Genomic DNA, 17,791 nt, shown 5'->3' on the forward strand with positions numbered 1-17,791 from the left:
AACGGGATAGATAATAAACTAACAGCAGTGTATGTGATGAGTGAAGAGTTTGTGCAAAAAGGGTCAATGCATATATTCCAGGTAGCTATTGGTTAAGTATTTAGCTAACTATTTAGCAGTCTCATAGCCTGGGGTAGAGGCTGTTCAGGGTCCTGTTGGTTTCAGAGTTGGTGCATCGGTACTGCTTGCCGTACGGTAGCACAGAGAACAGTCTGACTTGGGAGGCTGGAGTCTTTGACCATTTTTAGGGCTTTCCTCTGACACTTCCACTCCACCTTCTACAGTCCACAGGGGAGAGATGAGACAGAGGACTAGGTAAAAGTTCATAAATTATCCTATAGACACTGGAATAAGGTCACTTGTATTTTCACTCTTAACACCCCACGGAATTGAGGTATGGTAATCTAATCCTAGAACTGTGGCAACTTCCTCAAGCAGACAAGGGGTGTAGACAACCCTTGAGAGGCGGAGGAACAGAATCTGTGATGTCACAGAGGGGGAGGAGTGGATGACCTCATTCAGGGGCAGACTGAAAGGGAGGGGAAGAAAGAGAGGGAGAGAAAAAGGAAGCAGTCTGCTATACATTTTTTTTCTCCACACTGAAACTTTCAAAAAGAGAAAAGAAAATAAGAGAGCCGGTGAGGATCAACCGATTGGGAATGAGAGCGAGAGATAAAGAAATAGGGAGGAATAACACTAACCTGACACTGAGTGTCGTGCACAACTGATGAGACCATCAAATATTACGTGTTTGAGGCCTTGGGGCCTTCATTGACCAAGGAGGGAGAGGTAAGTCAGTCACTCTTACTCCTAACTAAACAGAAAACTATAAACAAACACTTGAAGAGCTAAGACACATAGCAAAGTCAGTCTCTATTGTGAGTGTTATACAGTGGGGGAAAAAAGTATTTGATCCCCTGCTGATTTTGTACGTTTTCCCACTGACAAAGAAATTATCAGTCTATAATGTTAATAATAATAGGTTTATATGAACAGTGAGAGACAGAATAACAACAAAAAAATCCAGAAAAACGCATGTCAAAAATGTTATAAATTATTTGCATTTTAATGAGGGAAATAAGTATTTAACCCCTCTGCAAAACATGACTTAGTACTTGGTGGCAAAACCATTGTTGGCAATCACAGAGGTCAGACGTTTCTTGTAGTTGGCCACCAGGTTTGCACACATCTCAGGAGGGATTTTGCCCCACTCCTCTTTGCAGATCTTCTCCAAGACATTAAGGTTTCGAGGCTGATGTTTGGCAACTCGAACCTTCAGCTCCCTCCACAGATTTTCTACGGGATTAAGGTCTGGAGACTGGCTAGGCCACTCCAGGACCTTAATGCGCTTCTTCTTGAGCCACTCCTTTGTTGCCTTGGCCGTGTGTTTTTGGTCATTGTCATGCTGAAATACCCATCCACGACCCATTTTCAATGCCCTGGCTGAGTGAAGGAGGTTCTCACCCAAGATTTGACGGTACATGGCCCCGTCCATTGTCCCTTTGATGCGGGGAAGTTGTCCTGTCCCCTTAGCAGAAAAACACCCCCAAAGCATAATGTTTCCACCTCCATGTTTGACGGTGGGGATGGTGTTCTTGGGGTCATAGGCAGCATTCCTCCTCCAAACACGGCGAGTTGAGTTGATGCCAAAGAGTTCCATTTTGGTCTCATCTGAGCACAACACTTTCACCCAGTCGTCCTCTGAATCATTCAGTTGTTCACTGGCAAACTTCAGACGGGCATGTATATGTATTTTCTTGAGCAGGGGGACCTTGCGGGCCCTGCTGGATTTCAGTCCTTCATGGCGTAGTGTGTCACCAATTGTTTTCTTGGTGACTATGGTCCCAGCTGCCTTGAGATCATTGACAAGATACTCCCGTGTAGTTCTGGGCTGATTCCTCACCGTTCTCATGATCATTGCAACTCCATGAGGTGAGATCTTGCATGGAGCCCCAGTCCGAGGGATATTGACAGTTCTTTTGTGTTTCTTCCATTTGCGAATAATCGCACCAAATGTTGTCACCTTCTCACCAAGCTGCTTGGCGATGGTCTTGTAGCCCATTCCAGCCTTGTGTAGGTCTACAATCTTGTCCCTGACATCCTTGGAGAGCTCTTTGGTCTTGGCCATGGTGGAGAGTTTGGAATCTGATTGATTGATTGCTTCTGTGGACAGGTGTCTTTTATACAGGTAACAAGCTGCGGTTAGGCGCACTCCCTTTAAGAGTGTGCTCCTAATCTCAGCTCGTTATCTGTATAAAAGACACCTGGGAGCCAGAAATCTTTCTGATTGAGAGGGGGTCAAATACTTATTTCCCTCATTAAAATGCAAATCAATTTATAACATTTTTGACATGCGTTCTTCTCAATATTTTTGTTGTTATTCTGTCTCTCACTGTTCAAATAAACCTACCATTAAAATTATAGACTGATCCTTTCTTTGTCTGTGGGCAAACATACATACTTTTTTGCCCCACTGTAGTTCCATTGAAACACAACATGTGAAATGTAAACAACACCATCTAAAACTGCAGTGCTGATGACAGTAGTGCATTACTGTGGTGAGTCTTACTGTAATGTTGTTCTATAGAACTGTTGTTTTACATGTTATATTCTACAGCAGGTGGGCACTTCTGGTCCTGGAGGGTTGCAGTGTGTGCAGGCTTTTATTCCAACCCTCAGAGCCCTGACAGAGAGAGAGAGAGGGAGAGAGCATGTCTTCTAACTTGGACTCCAGTCTAACCAGCATAGACTGGCTCCCCCAGCTGGGAATCAGCTCACTGCGATCAGGAAGAGAGAGAGGAGTAGAAGAGGGGGAGAGAAAGAAAGAGAGAGGGAGGGAGAGAAGTGATCTTCCTCCACCCATCCCTGCCCCCTTTCCTTCCTCTGGATCCAAAGCCAAGCCCCCTCACAGCTATGCCACCCTCATCGCTATGGCAATAGGCGCAGCCCCCGGCAGGAAGTTGAGTTTGAATGACATCTACATGTGGATCAGTGACATGTTCCCCTACTACAGCAGATCCGGCAGGGGATGGAAGGTGCAGTAATCAGAAATACTCCAAACACTCCATGTGCAAACTGTCCAAAGTCAATTATCCAAAATGATAGTGTTACTGCAATACATGTTCATGCTGATTTTGCCTCCCAGAACTCCATCCGCCATAACCTGTCCCTCAATAAATGCTTCCGGAAGGTTCCTCGACCCCAAAGTGACCCTGGGAAGGTGAGTCATTCTAAAAACATTCAAACAGGGCCAGTGAATGTTTCAAACGGCCACACTGTTGCCACGTGAAGACATTAGTGGCCAGTGCACTCAGTGATCCACTGTTTTCTGTGAAATACGATACATAGGCTAGAAATAGATAAAAGCATGATATTTCAAAATATACTGAATATATTACAGTTTCATACTTTTTTGTACTTTTGTAGTAATACTTATAAATTGTGAGAACCCTCCACCTCTTGTGTTTCCAGGGTTCCTATTGGATGATGGACGGCCCCTCAGAGCCCAATCCGTTGAGAGGAACCAAGCGTCCGTATCCAGCTGAAGAGGAGGAGGGGTCCATCCAGGTCCCCAATGTCTCAGTGATGCAGGCAGAGAAACAGCATTCACCCCAGACAGACCATTATACACCTTTAGCATCGCCACAGGAACCTAGTCAACAACTATCCCCCCCACCATGCAAGGTAGAGTAAGTTCAGTCCCAACAAATGTATCCAGTAGATTGATAAAGATCATGGGTTTTACAACCAAATAACAAGCTGTTGTTATCACCTTGGTTCCACAGCAACGGCCACCCTATATGCAGTCCCCTGTCTCCTCTCTCCCTGTCCCCCATGAGACTGTCTCCCCATCTACTGCCTCTGCTACTCTCCCTTCTCTTTCTGTCCCTCACTCTTTCCCCTCTCTTTCTGTCCCTCACTCTCTCCCCTCTCTTTCTATCCCTCACTCTCTCCCCTCTCTTTCTGTCCCTCACTCTCTCCCCTCTCTTTCTGTCCCTCACTCTCTCCCCTCTCTTTCTATCCCTCACTCTCTCCCCTCTCTTTCTGTCCCTCACTCTCTCCCCTCTCTTTCTATCCCTCACTCTCTCCCCTCTCTTTCTGTCCCTCACTCTCTCCCCTCTCTTTCTACCTCTCACTCTACTGTCTCCTCTTCTGTCTCCCCTCAAACTCTTCCTTCTTCTGTTCCCGCTCTCTCGGTTCCCACTCTCTCTGTTCCCGCTTTCTCTGTTCCCTCTCTTTCTGTCCCATCTCTTTCTGTTGCCCCCACCTACGCCTCGTCTCACTCCTGTGATCCCCTTCTCCGTTTCTCCTTCTCTGATCTGAACCTGCCAGACCTCTACACCTCCTTCCAGTCCCTCTGCAGAAGCGTCAGGGAGAGAGTGGCCTCGCAATGTACGTTCTCTCTCACTTTCTAAATGACTGTTTTTATACATATGTCTGTGCTGTCAGAGAATCTGTGTATGTGAATGTTTAACTCTCTCTCTCTCTCTCTGTAGCGGACGTGGGTCCCTTATTTTTGTTGACCAATGACAGTACCCCACTGCACACCCCAACCCTCCCCCCTCTCTCCCCTCACCCTGTACCCTCTGTAGCGCCCGGGCCTCCTCCTGAGGCAGACAGACTGTCTCACAGCAGTGGTGATTATAACAACTCAACACCTGAACACCTTAGCACTTCAAAAACCTATTCAAATGTGGCTGTAGGCTTGTCACTGCACTATGTGAATATGATACAGTAACTAACTCTTTGACAACCTATACCACCTCTCTCTCTGTTTGTCTCTGTAGTGGTGCCAGCAGACTGGTTCAGTACTACAGACACTCTGAAGGAGAGCTTTAGGGTCGCCAGCAGTCTGGACTGGGCCAACATTGACCTCACTAGCCACCCAGGTCACTTAACAAACTACATGATAATTATAGATCAATGCTACCCATTGTTTCTATTGACAAGAATAGTTATCACATTAACAATCTTCCTCTTTCTCCCTGCTATTTGTTTTTTCCCTCCTCCCTCTCTCCTCCAGACCTCCTGGAGAGCATGCGCCAGGCCGAGCTCTGTGATTGGGCGCTGGAGCCGACGCTTTTTCACTTCGCTCTGTGATTCGTTGAACCGTTTCTTCACTCAGAAGGGCCTAATTGGCTCGTCCTCCGGTAACAACTCCCCATTGGGCCACGGTGCCCCTCAATCTCTGCTCCTCCCACCCCTTACTCACAACACCCCCACCCTGGCCAGCCTGACCCACCCCTCTCCCCTGGCCTACCCCCCCCTGGTCCCCCCTTCCAGCAGTGGGCAGCCCCCCAGGAGGCCCCTCCACCCCCAAACTCAGGGTGTACAGAGGCCCCACCTGACCCAACCTGGAGCTCCTCAGACCAATGGTGAGACCTCAGCCACAAGACACCTTTGTAAACTATTGACAGTATTTTAGCTCTACAACTTCCAGTACACAGTAGTGGTGTTTTGGCTCAATGGTGCAGGTTGGGATTATTTAGTCAAATATAGTATCACTGATGTAATCAAAAGGCTTCCTTTCCTTGTTGCTTCCTGTTTCCTTGCCTTCCTTGGCCTCATTACCACTAATGTAACAGGAACAGAGCTGGGTTGGGATGGTAAGGTGGAAAGTCCACCCCAGTCACATCATGACGTCACATAGTGAAGGAGATGAGGAAACAGGAAGTGATAATAGGGAAGTGAACATTAAACTGCTTTGAAAGGGACTTGAGTTGTACTCCTTGTATTAGTCTGAGGTCTGTGCAGTAGTTTCTTAGTCAACAAAGGAGGCTTATGATAGTGTCTTCTCTCCACTCACGCTCTCTCACACAGCTGGGGTCCAACTTCAACCTAAACCCCGTCCCCCTATGAAACATCTCCATAACAACAGCGAGGAGATCCAAGATGACTTTGACTGGGACTCTCTGATCGCCTGACAGAGTGGATTCTGTTTGCACCACGATTCCATCCAGGAAGTCTACTGGATCAGTGCTGCCCGCTGGCACAGATCTAGGATCAGCTTACTCTCCCCAAAACGAACCTGGACCACTGGGAGGAAACATGCAAAACTAAATTTAGATCAGTATCTAGGGGAAACTTCCTCCTACTCCAAGGGCCCTCCCATACAAAACACTACACCCTATGTTCAGCTGCCTCACCACACACTACTCTTCACAGTGAGGATGGTCATTGGTACATTATGATTGAATGCAGTATTGCTATAGTGAAATGGTTTAAAGTTTTTTGGTTCCTACTTATTTTCTGCAATTGTATCCCTATCTGGAAGTCTTCACAGAAGCTTCTGGACATGCATATATCCTCCAACTGACAGAGGAGACTTCATATGTTAATAAAATACTAGAAAATGAATCCTTGTCCCAGTTTCTCCCTGTCCAACAGCATTGGAACATCAAACACACAGAACACCAGACAGACAGATTTACCGTTAGGAAACGTACCCTTTGTGGATTTATTTTATTTCTTAAATTTCTTTATTTTTTTTTATTTTACTTTTCAGATGTGAATGTTCACAGTTAACACCACACAAAATGTGACCTTACCCAATAAAAGAGATCTTTTAGTTGATATAAAATAACAATCAATTCATCAAACCAAATGAAAAGAAACAGCAAGGAGCAAGTCATCAAGTCCCCTGTTGTTTCACTTCTTTCATTCATTGAATTAAGTCTTTTTAAAAAGAAGCATCTGTAGCTCTCCCCCCGTAGGAGCGAGGGACAGAAAGGAAAGGAGGGTCCAGTCATGTCGAGAGACACCTGCAGACTAGGCATCCTGTATGAAAGAGTGAGAAAGACTAATGCTTCCGATTAATACAAAATGTGTGAAATAAAATTGGCAGAAAAATGTGACCCTTATAATACCTCATTTGAAATCCCAACATTACATAGCATTGATACAAGTGACAATTTTTAAAAACAAAAATAATAGATTTGTATCTTGCTGAAATAAGAGAGGACGCAGGATGAATGGAGACAGAGACACATTCACTCACACACTCTTCCACACAACACATTTACAAAACACATCCCATCTCTCCTCAACCAATTCAATAGATGCCCTCTTTAGATTTCCATAACAATCAGTAAGAAAAAATAAGCATTTGATTTAATGGCATAATTGCGTAATTTCTTTCCCCTTGTTTATTCATTTCCAGGAGCAGAAAAAAATTGAAATAAATTACATTAAATAAAAAATAGAACAGCTATTGAATGATTTTACTATATTGTGGCTGAAATGTTAATGCCAGTTTTTTCAGTCCAAATCGTTCTCAGGAGTTTTTTAAAATAAAATCCTCCTTCAGTCCTCCTCTTTTCAGACAAAGAAAGGAAGAGGCGGGTACAGGAATTTGTTTGTGTTTCAGTTTGTTAGTGGCCATGTCCCCATCTCTGTCAGTGCAATAATACAATATTATATCAGAGTGACATTACTGATGAAGCCTAACTCTCAAACACCCACCTTTATTTCAGAAAGGACTGAAAGAAACCAAAACGCATTAAAACTAAATAAAAATAAATAAACCTCTATTTCCCTCCCGCTACATCCCACTGAAATGAACCAAAATATTTTTGTTGTTGAAATTCATCTGAGCTAGGAGAAAAATACATGTAAATGCTTCTGAAAGAAAATAACAAATTCAGATGTTCTTTTTTCTTCTTTAAATATAGAGATGAACACGTTTCTATTTGGAAACAGAAATAGTTTGTGTTGAAGGAGGATCGCTCTGGGGGGGCGGGGCAGGGCCTGGATTGGGTGTTGAAGAGGAAGGGGGAGTGCCGAAACGCCCTCAAAGAAGAAAGGGATTGGTGCTGGTGCCCGTCACTCCTGCCCCTCCCACTGCTCCCCCGGCTCCCATCACTCCAGCTGCCCCCGTAGGCCCCCCAAAATTCAGCTGCGGGGGCAGGGCCCCTCCGGGCCCCATGAAGTGAGAGGACCCAGGAGGACCCATGGGTGAGAGCCCGCCGTAGGGGGACATTCCCATGGGGCTCTGCATCATGCCCATCCCAAGGCCTGGTGCTCCCATACCCATAGGCCCCATGCCCATGCCAGGGTATGCCATGGGGTTGGGTGGTACAGGGCTGGTGCGGAGGCCGCTGAGGCCCAGTGTGGAGGGCTGTGGGGAGATGGAGGACATGGGGGCGGCTGCGCCAAACGGGTTGGAGGTGGGGGGTGGCGTCGGGGAAACGCCCCTGCTGGAGATTGTGCTGCCCGGGGTGACTGCCATCCCAGGGGCTGAAGACGAGGCTGGAGAGGAGAGAATACTTAAATCAATGAACTTTCCTTTCATTTATTACAAACACAAAGTGCTTAAAAATGTGTGTGTGTGTATTTATGTGCTTATGTGTGTGTGTTATCAGTACCTGTGGTCTGGAGGAAGGGGTTGTGTGTTGAAGAGGAGATTGATGGAGGAGGAGGTTGTTTAGGTTTGGGTTTAGAAGACACCAGTGAGTCCAGATCCACCAAAGATGCGTTGGGCCCCAGGAACGACTCGGGGGTCTTACGGACAGGAAGTGAAGAGCACAGAGATGTGAGGTCAAAGGGCACCGGAGAACCCGCACTATCGCCCGTTAACTGACCTCGTAGTTCTGGGTGTCCTATAGACCGAGAGACAGATAGAGTGAAGGTGAACATGGAGTACTGTATTTATAGTGACTAACCAGATTAGACACCACAGCATTATACCATTATTACTGAGGGAGGATGGAATGCAAGACAACTGTGTTTGTGGGTGGGTGAATGGGGTGGGGTGGGGTCAATGAGCATCTCATCCACATGTCCTTGCCATTATGTGTCAGTGTGTGTGTGGCTGTACCTGTGCCATTAGTGTGTTTGGCGGAGTCGCTCCATGGGTCAGAGGTGATGATGGGGTCAACCCCGTCCCCAGCCCAGGGGTCTATTGGCCCCCCAAAAGAGGAGGTGGTGGAGAGGGGCACAGAGGGGCCCCAGGGGTCGACACTGGGGGGGGTCACAGCTATGGGGGAGGGAGACAGGCAGGGGTTTGGCTCACATACAACACCAGGGTCGGGGTCAATACCATTTCATGTCAGTCAATTCAAAAGATGAATTGGAATTCCCATTTAAGATTTCAAAAGTGGCATTTAATTTCAATGAGGATTGTTCATCTCTTGAACTGAACAGGAATGGAATGGAACCCAACCCTGCACAACACCGTACAATATACAGGGAACAAGGAGCTGGGCTGGATCACAATAGTCCAATATGGCTTCCTTTCCCCACTTTCTCTCATTTATCTGTACTGCTATGGAAGAGCTGGAAAGACAGTCTTTTCACTTGAAAGGAGGTAAGAACTGACAGAGATCTTTATTTAAACCAGAGATACCCCTGACTGAGATATGGAGGGTCACATTCCAAATGATCTAAACATGCTGGCCATTTGAAGAGTATTGGAAAATAGACCAAATGTATTGATGTCCAGAGTGTGGAGGTAGGGGTGTGGGACAAGGAGACGGAATGAGGGTAACAGGTGTAGACGAGGCGAGGGGAGTAAAGGTCAGAGGTCACTAACCTGAGGGTCCCCAGGGGTCAACGGAGTTTACTCTTGAGGAGGCTGTATCTCCCCAGGGGTCAGGCGGGGGGGCTATCGTTGGGGGGGCCGTCCCTCCACTAGTCCATGGGTCTACGCTGGGGGGCGAGGCAGGCGACGAGGCGCCCCAAGGGTCTGCAGGGGCCAGGCCCCAGGGGCCAGAGGCAGAGGGGGCTGGGAGGGGGACTGTGGGAGGGGGTGAGGGGCCGGCAGAGCCCCCAGAGGCAGCAGCAGGAGCCCCCCAGGGGTCCACAGCACTCAACTCCATTAACGCACTCTGGGAGAGGATAATACACAGGTTATAACACACACTGATGTTGAACAGACACCAAGAGTCAATGAGCTCAAGTCTGTCTCTCATACACACACACACACACACAACATGAAAATCACAGAGCATACAGTCAGTTAACATACAAACTAAACAAATGTTGACACGCAGGCCACAGGCCACACATACAGTTGCCTTGATAAAAGCAGAGGATGAAAGAAGGGATAGATCAACTAGTACCGGGACGGGAGAGAGCGAGGGGCGTTTCTTGTTTCTCAACCTGTGGTCTGGGGACCAGCACCGGTCTGTTGATGTTGCTGACCAGTCAGTCAGATAATTGGCAAACTCTTTCAGTTCTTAAGCACAACTTTAATTCAAAAAGGTTCCTCTAGGAAATATCATAGCTTACAGTTAGTTACCTGATAGGGTTCAGAAACCCTTCTGGTGTCGGCCTACACTACCTTAGCTTTCACTTTTCTCCACAGAATGCACAGGTGAGAGACACAACTACAGCAGGTAACACCAGGAGAGAGAAAGAGGAACTGAGTGGTATTGTCTAAAGAGTGTGTGTAGCCCCCATCCATCCCTCCCCTATGGCTGGCGTACACACACGTCACCAAACACACCTCCTCTGGCTTGGCCTTCTCCATCCTGCTCTCCTCGATGGCCATCTGCAGTCTCAGGTCGTCCCCCCTGCGCAGCCTCTCCTCCTGCCAATCACATACAGCTGTGACGTCATCACCTGCGACTAGCGCTCGGGCAGGCCAGCCGATAGGCACAGATCTAGGATCAGCTTACTACCTCCAAATTGTAGCCAAAGCCATTTGGGGAGAAAATGCTAAACTGACCTTAGATCAGTGTCTAGGGAGCAACTTAATTTCACTCCCCCAGGAAGCACTATCTGACCCTGATGCAAAGCTCCAGGAGAGATGCTGCCTTTAGTGGCTGCTCTCAGATCAGCTCTCCTCAACCCACCTTAGGGAGTTGGAAAACATTCTCCCTTCCTTGAGGAAATCAAAAACTGATTCTAGACCAGCCACTATGGGCAGCTTCCTCTTTCACCTTCTGAAGAAACTGGTCAGGGTCCCAGCCATAGTGGACATGGACTATCTGCCAGGGCTCTCTATTCAACCACTACCTGTATCCAGAAATATTCATGGGCAGACAAAACAAGTCCTCTTCTTGTGCTTCTACAAGGAAGTTGACATTCTAGAACGAAGTCGGGGTCCTAGAATGACGTCAGGGTCCTAGAATTACATTGAGGTTTTATCTATACTTAACAACTTTGTGAGACAAAGAACAAACTGGGTAAAAACAACCTGTCTTTATGCTAAAGGTAGAGTGTTGTTTTGCCTTACCCTCTAAACTTCTGAATACCGGTGTTGATTGAATACTGCCCTCCAATTTGCAGAGTGCGGGCACTGGAAGATGCCTTTAATTGAGTGTGTTTAAGTATGTCATTGTGTGTGTAGTTTGAAGCATGCGTTCAGAACAAAGTAATTTGCAACGGAAGAAAAAAAGGGAGTAACCACTCATTCAGAAAGGGTTAAATTGAGTCATTCAAATTATCAAGTCTTTGCCATGCATCATTTTACACTGATTAAATCATAGGGGAGTTATTTTTAAAACTACTTCTTTCCTTCTTACCCTCTTATATTATTAACCCACTGACATGTGTATGTTTGGAATTAATGAAACAGATCATTCCTATAAATATCATTCATTTTGATTGGGATTAAGACTGGATGGAGTGACCGCCGGCTGGGTAGACAGATAGGTAGATAGATAGGTAGATGATGATCGGCCGGTCAGGTGGTGACCTTTGCCCCCTGACCTGTTCTTGTACTTCCTTGCTGAGTGTGAGTGCATAGCGGAGCTCTGCGTCCTCCAGAGGGGCCACAGTAGTCTGGGGGTCAGGGGTCAGAGGGTAAAGGTGAGTGAATGGAAACACACATTGTCCTGGGTTAACCTTGCTATGCCCGGATACTTCTGTTATGGACTGTAGTTAAGTGTCACCATATATATATGTGTTCTATGTATAGCGGTTGTAGGGTGTACAGTGCATATATACTACACAAATAAACCCGCTTATCAAGCCATTGGACCTCAGGTTAACAGTGTGGTTGGCCAGCGGGGGCTCTGCCTACCCTCCACCAGCTCCAGGCTGGCTGGCTGGCTGTATACCTGTTCTGCCTCCTCCTTGCTCATGGCCAGGGCCAGCTGCAACTGCAGGTCCTCCTCACCGGAGCTCTGTGGCCACGCCTGCTCTGGGTCCGCCCCTCCAGAGTGAGAGCCCTGAGACAGCGCTCCACCCCCCAGACCTGGAGCTGAGGGGGCCGAAGAGGCTAGGGGACAGGATGAGGGGACCGGAGGACAGGGAAAGAAAATGTTATTGTTTGCATCTGGGCATAGTTAGAGCTGGGCAGGAACAAAAGCCTGCAAACACCACATGCATCTCTCCAGGATCAGGGCAGCTCTGCATCACAGCAGACAACTTAAAACTACATTACTGTCTATGGTTTGCTTTTCTCCTCAATCTGTTTCAGATCCCCTGGTGGCTGGTGCAGGCTGGGTAACGTAGTTGTCTCTCACCACTGGTGGTCTGTGCCATCTTCTCTTTGGTCTTGAGTGCATGGATCCTCTCCTCTCGTAGTCTCTCCTCGTCCTTCAGCAGTGTTACCAGCTGTTTGGCCTTCTCCCGCACATTCACCCCCTGACACACACGCAGGTGAATGCACATGAGTACATACAACTCAGTGCACAACCTTCCTAACTACGCAGCTGTGTCACTGAATTGCTGATAAATGTCAGTTATTTGCCTGCAAACTAAGTGCAACATTCCTGTTTCAGTCGTTCCATTTCCATCAGTGTTTCCCTGTGACCTGCTATATTGCCATTACCAGCCCATAAACATGTTACTGTTGGCTTTCACTCTGTGTTTGTATAAGAGGTCACAGTGAAAACATTGTAAAGTCCTTGACTGAGAGGCGAGTAGTGATTCAGTACCAGTGTGTGTTTGGGAATGTGTGTGTGCTCATGTGCCTGCAAGCGCGTCGTACCTGGTCCTTGCCGTCTCTGTCGATGAACTGGAAATCCTTGAGAGTCTGGACAGCGTAGATGTTCTCTCTGCACTGCTGAGCCACGCGCTCTGAACCCGTCTTTATGAGGTACTCCATGAGAGTCATAGCCTGGAGAACACACAGTACAGTAGAAACCACAAAGATCCTATTAAATTACTGGATATGCTATGGCATAAACCCTCTAGGTTCCAGAACGGGACGAGAATGGCAGCCATAGATGTGGTAAAGAAGTCAATCGAACTCGACCAAAACAATGGAATTGCCATGGAAACGAGTACAGGAAAGGGCAGTGAAGGAAGATCCCGAATCTCCTCGTTTCCCCACAGCAGAATTAGCCTACATTTAGGCTATTGTTTATGTGCATTTCACACAATGTTGAAGTCAAAAATCAGAGTATAATGCTTGTATGGATACTAACCCCAATACAGGTTAATGTCTTCATCACCAAGAGACAGTTTGCGCTGTTCTGTGAAGGGAGTAGTACACAGCGTTGTACGAGATCTTCAGTTTCTTGACAATTTCTCAAATGGAATAGCCTTGTTTTCTCAGAACAAGAATAAACTGACGAGTTTCAGAAGAAAGGTCTTTGTTTCTGGACATTTTGAGCTTGTAATCGAACCCACAAATGCTGATGCCCCAGATACTCAACTAGTCTAAAGGCCAGTTTTATTGCTTCTTTAATCAGAAACAACAGTTTTCAGCTGAGCTAACATAAGTGCAAAAGGGTTTTCTAATGATCAATTAGCCTTTTTAAAACAAAAAAACTTGGATTAGCTAACACAATGTACCATTGGAACACAGGAGTGATGGTTGCTGATAATGGGCCTCTGTACGCCTATGTAGATATTCCATAACAATAAAAAAAACAACAAAAAAAACACATACATATATATATTTTTTTTTAAATCAGCCGTTTCCAGCTACAATAATCATTTACAACATTAACAATGTCCACACTGTATTTCTGATCAATTTGATGTTACTTTAATGGACAAAAAAAATAGCTTTTCTTTCAAAAACAAGAATTTCTAAGTGACCCCAAACTTTTGAGCGGTAGTTTATATCTGGAAAAAAATGGAGACCACTGCAAAATTATCAGTTTCTCTGGTTTTACTATTTATAGGTATGTGTTTGGGTAAAATGAACATTTTTGTTTTATTCAATAAACTACTGACAACATTTCTCCCAAATAAAAATATTGACATTTAGAGCATTTATTTGCAGAAAATGACAACTGGTCAAAATAAAAGATGCAGTGTTGTCAGACCTCGAATAATGCAAAGAAAATAAGTTCATATTCATTTTTAAACAATACTAACGTTTTAACTTAGGAAGAGTTCAGAAATCAATATTTTGTGGAATAACCCTGATTTTCAATCACAGCTTTCATGCGTCTTGGCATGCTAGCCACCAGACTTTCACATTGATGTTGGGGGACTTTATGCCACTCCTGGCACAGAAATTCAAGCAGCTCGGCTTTGATGGCTTGTGACCATCCATCTTCCTCTTGGTCACATTCCAGAGGTTTTCAATGGGGTTCAGGTCTGGAGATTGGGCTGGCCATGACAGGGTCTTGATCTGGTGGTCCTCCATCCACACCTTGATTGACCTGGCTGTGTGGCATGGAGCATTGTCCTGCTGGAAAAACCAATCCTCAGAGTTGGGGAACATTGTCAGAGCAGAAAGAAGCAAGTTTACTTCCAGGACAACCTTGTACGTGGCTTGATTGATGCGTCCTGCACAAAGACAAATCTGCCCGATTCCAGCCTTGCTGAAGCACCCCCAGATCATCTCCGATCCTCCACCAAATCTCACAGTGGGTGCGAGACACTGTGGCTTGTAGGCCTCTCCAGGTCTCGCACCCACTGTGAAATTTGATTAGAGGATCTGCTAGAGCTGCCCCGGTCAACTCTAAGTGCTGTTATTCTGAAGTGGAAACGTCTAGGAGCAACAACGGCTCAGCCATGAAGTGGTAGGCCCCACAAGCTCACAGAACGGGACCGCCGAGTGCTGAAGCATGTAGTGTGAACAAAAAAAAGTCTGTCCTCAGTTACAACACTCACTACAGAGTTCCAAACTGCCTCTGGAAGCATCGTCTGCACAATAACTGTTTGTCGGGAGCTTGATGAAATGGATTTCCAAGGCCGAGCAGCCGCACACAAGCCTGAGATCACCATGCGCAATGCCAAGCGTCAGTTGGAGTGGTGTAAAGCTCGCCGCCATTGGACTCGGGAGCAGTGGAAACGCCTTCTCTGGAGTGATGAATCACACTTCACCATCTGGCAGTCCGACGAACGAATCTGGGTTTGGCGGATACCAGGAGAACGCAACCTGCCCCAATGCATAGTGCCAACTGTCAAGTTTGGTGGAGGAGGAATAATGGTCTGAGGCTGTTTTTCATGGTTCGGGCTAGTCCCCTTAGTTCCAGTGAAGGGAAATCTTAACGCTACAGCATACAATGACATTCTAGACGATTCTGTGTTTCCAACTTCGTGGCAACAGTTTGGGAAGGCGCCCTGTCCCATTTCACCATGACAATGCCCCAGTGCACAAAGTGAGGTTCATACAGAAATGGTTTGTCGAGATCGGTGTGGAATACCTTGACTGGCCCGCGCAGAGCCTTGATCTCAACCCCATCGAACACCTTTTGGATGAATTGGAACACCGACTGCAAGCCAGGCCTAATTGCCCAACATTAGTGTGCGACCTCACTAATGTTCGTGGCTGAATGGAAGTATGTCCCCGCCACAATGTTCCAACATCTAGTGGAAAGCCTACCCAGAATAACAGAAGCTGTTATAGCAGTAAAGGGGGACTAACTCAATATTAATGCCGATGATTTTGGAATGAGATGTTCGACAAGCAGGTGTCCAGATACTTTTGGTCATGTAGTGTAGCTATGCTACCAGTTTATATGAACGAGAGTTAGCATTTAGCAGTCAACTTCTTCTAAACCTGAAAAGGAACTACATCTAAATGTTATTCTGTGAAAACAGCCAAACGGGACTTAAGTAACCACATTGTGGGGGTGTTACAATACATCAACCATGACGGATTTGACCAATATACACTTTGATTGATCAGACGGGTTGAACGTATGCCAATCCGGCGTCCTTATTCTATCCCCCACGGTCTGCGGTCCATTGACCTCTTTAACGCAGTTCATTTGATAAATTCATGGAATCATTCATTCCACTGAAACTGACTGGCTGACTAACAAGCATAATGTGCACAATATCACTGGCTGACCTACTCCCTGAACAAAATGCAGATCTTTTATACTGTCATATGAAGCCTTAGAACAAAGAGACAGATATTTCACCTGATGTACAAATGTGAAGCATCTGTTTGGCATTTCCACTCACTACCAAATATGGTAGTGAGAGGAAGCCCAGTGGCCGGCAGTGGGAGAAGATGGAACCAGATGGATTTTGGCAGATATTCCGCACATTTTCTCGTCGATAAAACAATTGATCTTACAGTTTTTCTCAATTGCTAAAACACTAAAACCCATTGGCTGAACAAAGTTCTCAGTTGCCTGGACTCATTTAGCTAATTATGCAGTCTGCTGTCAATACCTTAAACCATTTCACATGGTAAAACACAATTTGCAGACCTCACTTAGACTGTTAAGCAAAACTCTAATCACATTCTCAAAACACATTCTGCACTCTAATGCACATGTCATCCATACTGGTAAACACAAGTGGCAACAATCAAATACAAATAGAGAACACATGTCATTGATTGAACACAACCACTCAAAATTGATTTAACCTGTTTCAAATGATGCGACACAACCAATATAAGCCAGTTCAGAGAGCAAACAGGTTGTTGAAGGTGGGAAGGAGAAAGTCTGAGAATGTTTTTTCTATCCAATGTGAGAGGACGAGTGCGTATGCGAGGTGGGCGACGAGGAGGAAGAGGAGGGCAAGAAAGAGGAAGAGGAGGACAAAGAGTGGAAATATCTGATGAAATTCGAGCAACAGTTATAGACCATGTTCTTGTCCATGGACTGACAATGAGGGAAGCAGGACTTAGAGTGCAACTTAATTTGAGCCGATTTTCTGTGTCCACCATAGTAAGGACATTCAGAGAAGAGAACAGGTACAGTATACTACTGTATTTTTGTAAGTGCAAATTTACTGTACTACACTATATGCAGCTGTTTCAATAGACATTTGTAAAGTTAATCACTGTATGTATTGTACTGCATGAATATGTTTTGTAACTGCACAACTACTTTTTGTAGAATTGCAAGGCTGCCACATGCAGGTGGAAGGACAGCTATATTCACTCGGGAGCAAGAGGCCGTTATTGTTGGCATGGTCCTTCAAGATAAATCCAGGAACGAGTGATACAAGACAACACACACTTTCAGGGAATCGACAGTGTAAGCATTTCCACAATTGACCGTGTCCTCCATCGTAACAGGATGCGAATGTAACAAGTATACAGAGTACCTTTTGAGCGCAACTCACCAAGGGTGAAAGAACTGCGAGCTCAGTATGTGCAAGTAAGTGTACATTCAGAAACATTTACTGTAATCCAGATTGTCTACAGTACTAACACATACTATGTGAATGACATTACTCTTCAGTACATACAATGTATGTGAATCAGAAGTGCATACAGTAGGCCTAATTGTACTCTACAGTATAGCACTGTCTCTGTACGACTTACAAAATCCTACATACAGTATATTGTATTTCTACACAGACAATATTTGACTTGGAATCCTTGGACAGACCCCATGAGTTCATCTTTGTCGATGAAGCAGGCTTCAATCTAACAAAGAGGAGAAGGAGTGGCCGAAACATGATTGGACAGCGGGCCATTGTTGAAGTCCCTGGTCAACGAGGTGACAATGTCACAATCTGTGCTGCTATCAGC

At 45.8% G+C, this 17,791-nt stretch overlaps 2 protein-coding genes across 6 annotated transcripts in view; one reads left to right on the forward strand and one right to left on the reverse strand.

The window, feature by feature from the left end:
- Positions 1-485: 485 nt before the first annotated feature.
- On the forward strand, positions 486-6,357 carry LOC106576330 (forkhead box protein J2-like). Of its 2 annotated transcripts, none has more exons than XM_045699945.1 (9): positions 486-789; positions 2,618-3,035; positions 3,146-3,220; positions 3,472-3,684; positions 3,786-4,392; positions 4,497-4,637; positions 4,788-4,889; positions 5,024-5,375; positions 5,821-6,357. In XM_045699945.1, the coding sequence occupies exons 2-8, from the start codon at positions 2,712-2,714 to the stop codon at positions 5,098-5,100; spliced, it is 1,539 nt and encodes a 512-aa protein (XP_045555901.1). In that variant the 5' UTR covers positions 486-789; positions 2,618-2,711; the 3' UTR covers positions 5,101-5,375; positions 5,821-6,357. The 2 variants fall into 2 exon arrangements, with proteins under 2 accessions (XP_045555901.1, XP_045555908.1); XM_045699952.1 differs by having other exon boundaries at positions 4,593-4,637.
- Positions 6,358-6,426: 69 nt separating this feature from the next.
- Positions 6,427-17,791, reverse strand: part of LOC106605818 (epsin-1) — an 84,072-nt gene continuing 72,707 nt past the window's right edge. For 2 of the 4 annotated variants that reach the window (XM_045699928.1, XM_045699926.1), the window contains exons 4-12: positions 12,878-13,006; positions 12,411-12,531; positions 12,003-12,163; positions 11,653-11,724; positions 10,445-10,528; positions 9,530-9,824; positions 8,816-8,974; positions 8,364-8,597; positions 6,427-8,247 (exon numbers count right to left, since the gene is read on the reverse strand). In XM_045699928.1, coding sequence (XP_045555884.1) covers positions 7,790-8,247; positions 8,364-8,597; positions 8,816-8,974; positions 9,530-9,824; positions 10,445-10,528; positions 11,653-11,724; positions 12,003-12,163; positions 12,411-12,531; positions 12,878-13,006 — 1,713 coding nt within the window. In that variant the 3' untranslated portion in view covers positions 6,427-7,789. The remainder of the gene's footprint in view (positions 8,248-8,363; positions 8,598-8,815; positions 8,975-9,529; positions 9,825-10,444; positions 10,529-11,652; positions 11,725-12,002; positions 12,164-12,410; positions 12,532-12,877; positions 13,007-17,791) is intronic. The other 2 variants (XM_045699930.1, XM_045699935.1) reach the window with 2 other exon arrangements.

This window comes from Salmo salar, chromosome ssa02 (genome assembly GCF_905237065.1).
Source record: "Salmo salar chromosome ssa02, Ssal_v3.1, whole genome shotgun sequence".
Lineage (NCBI taxonomy): Eukaryota > Metazoa > Chordata > Actinopteri > Salmoniformes > Salmonidae > Salmo > Salmo salar.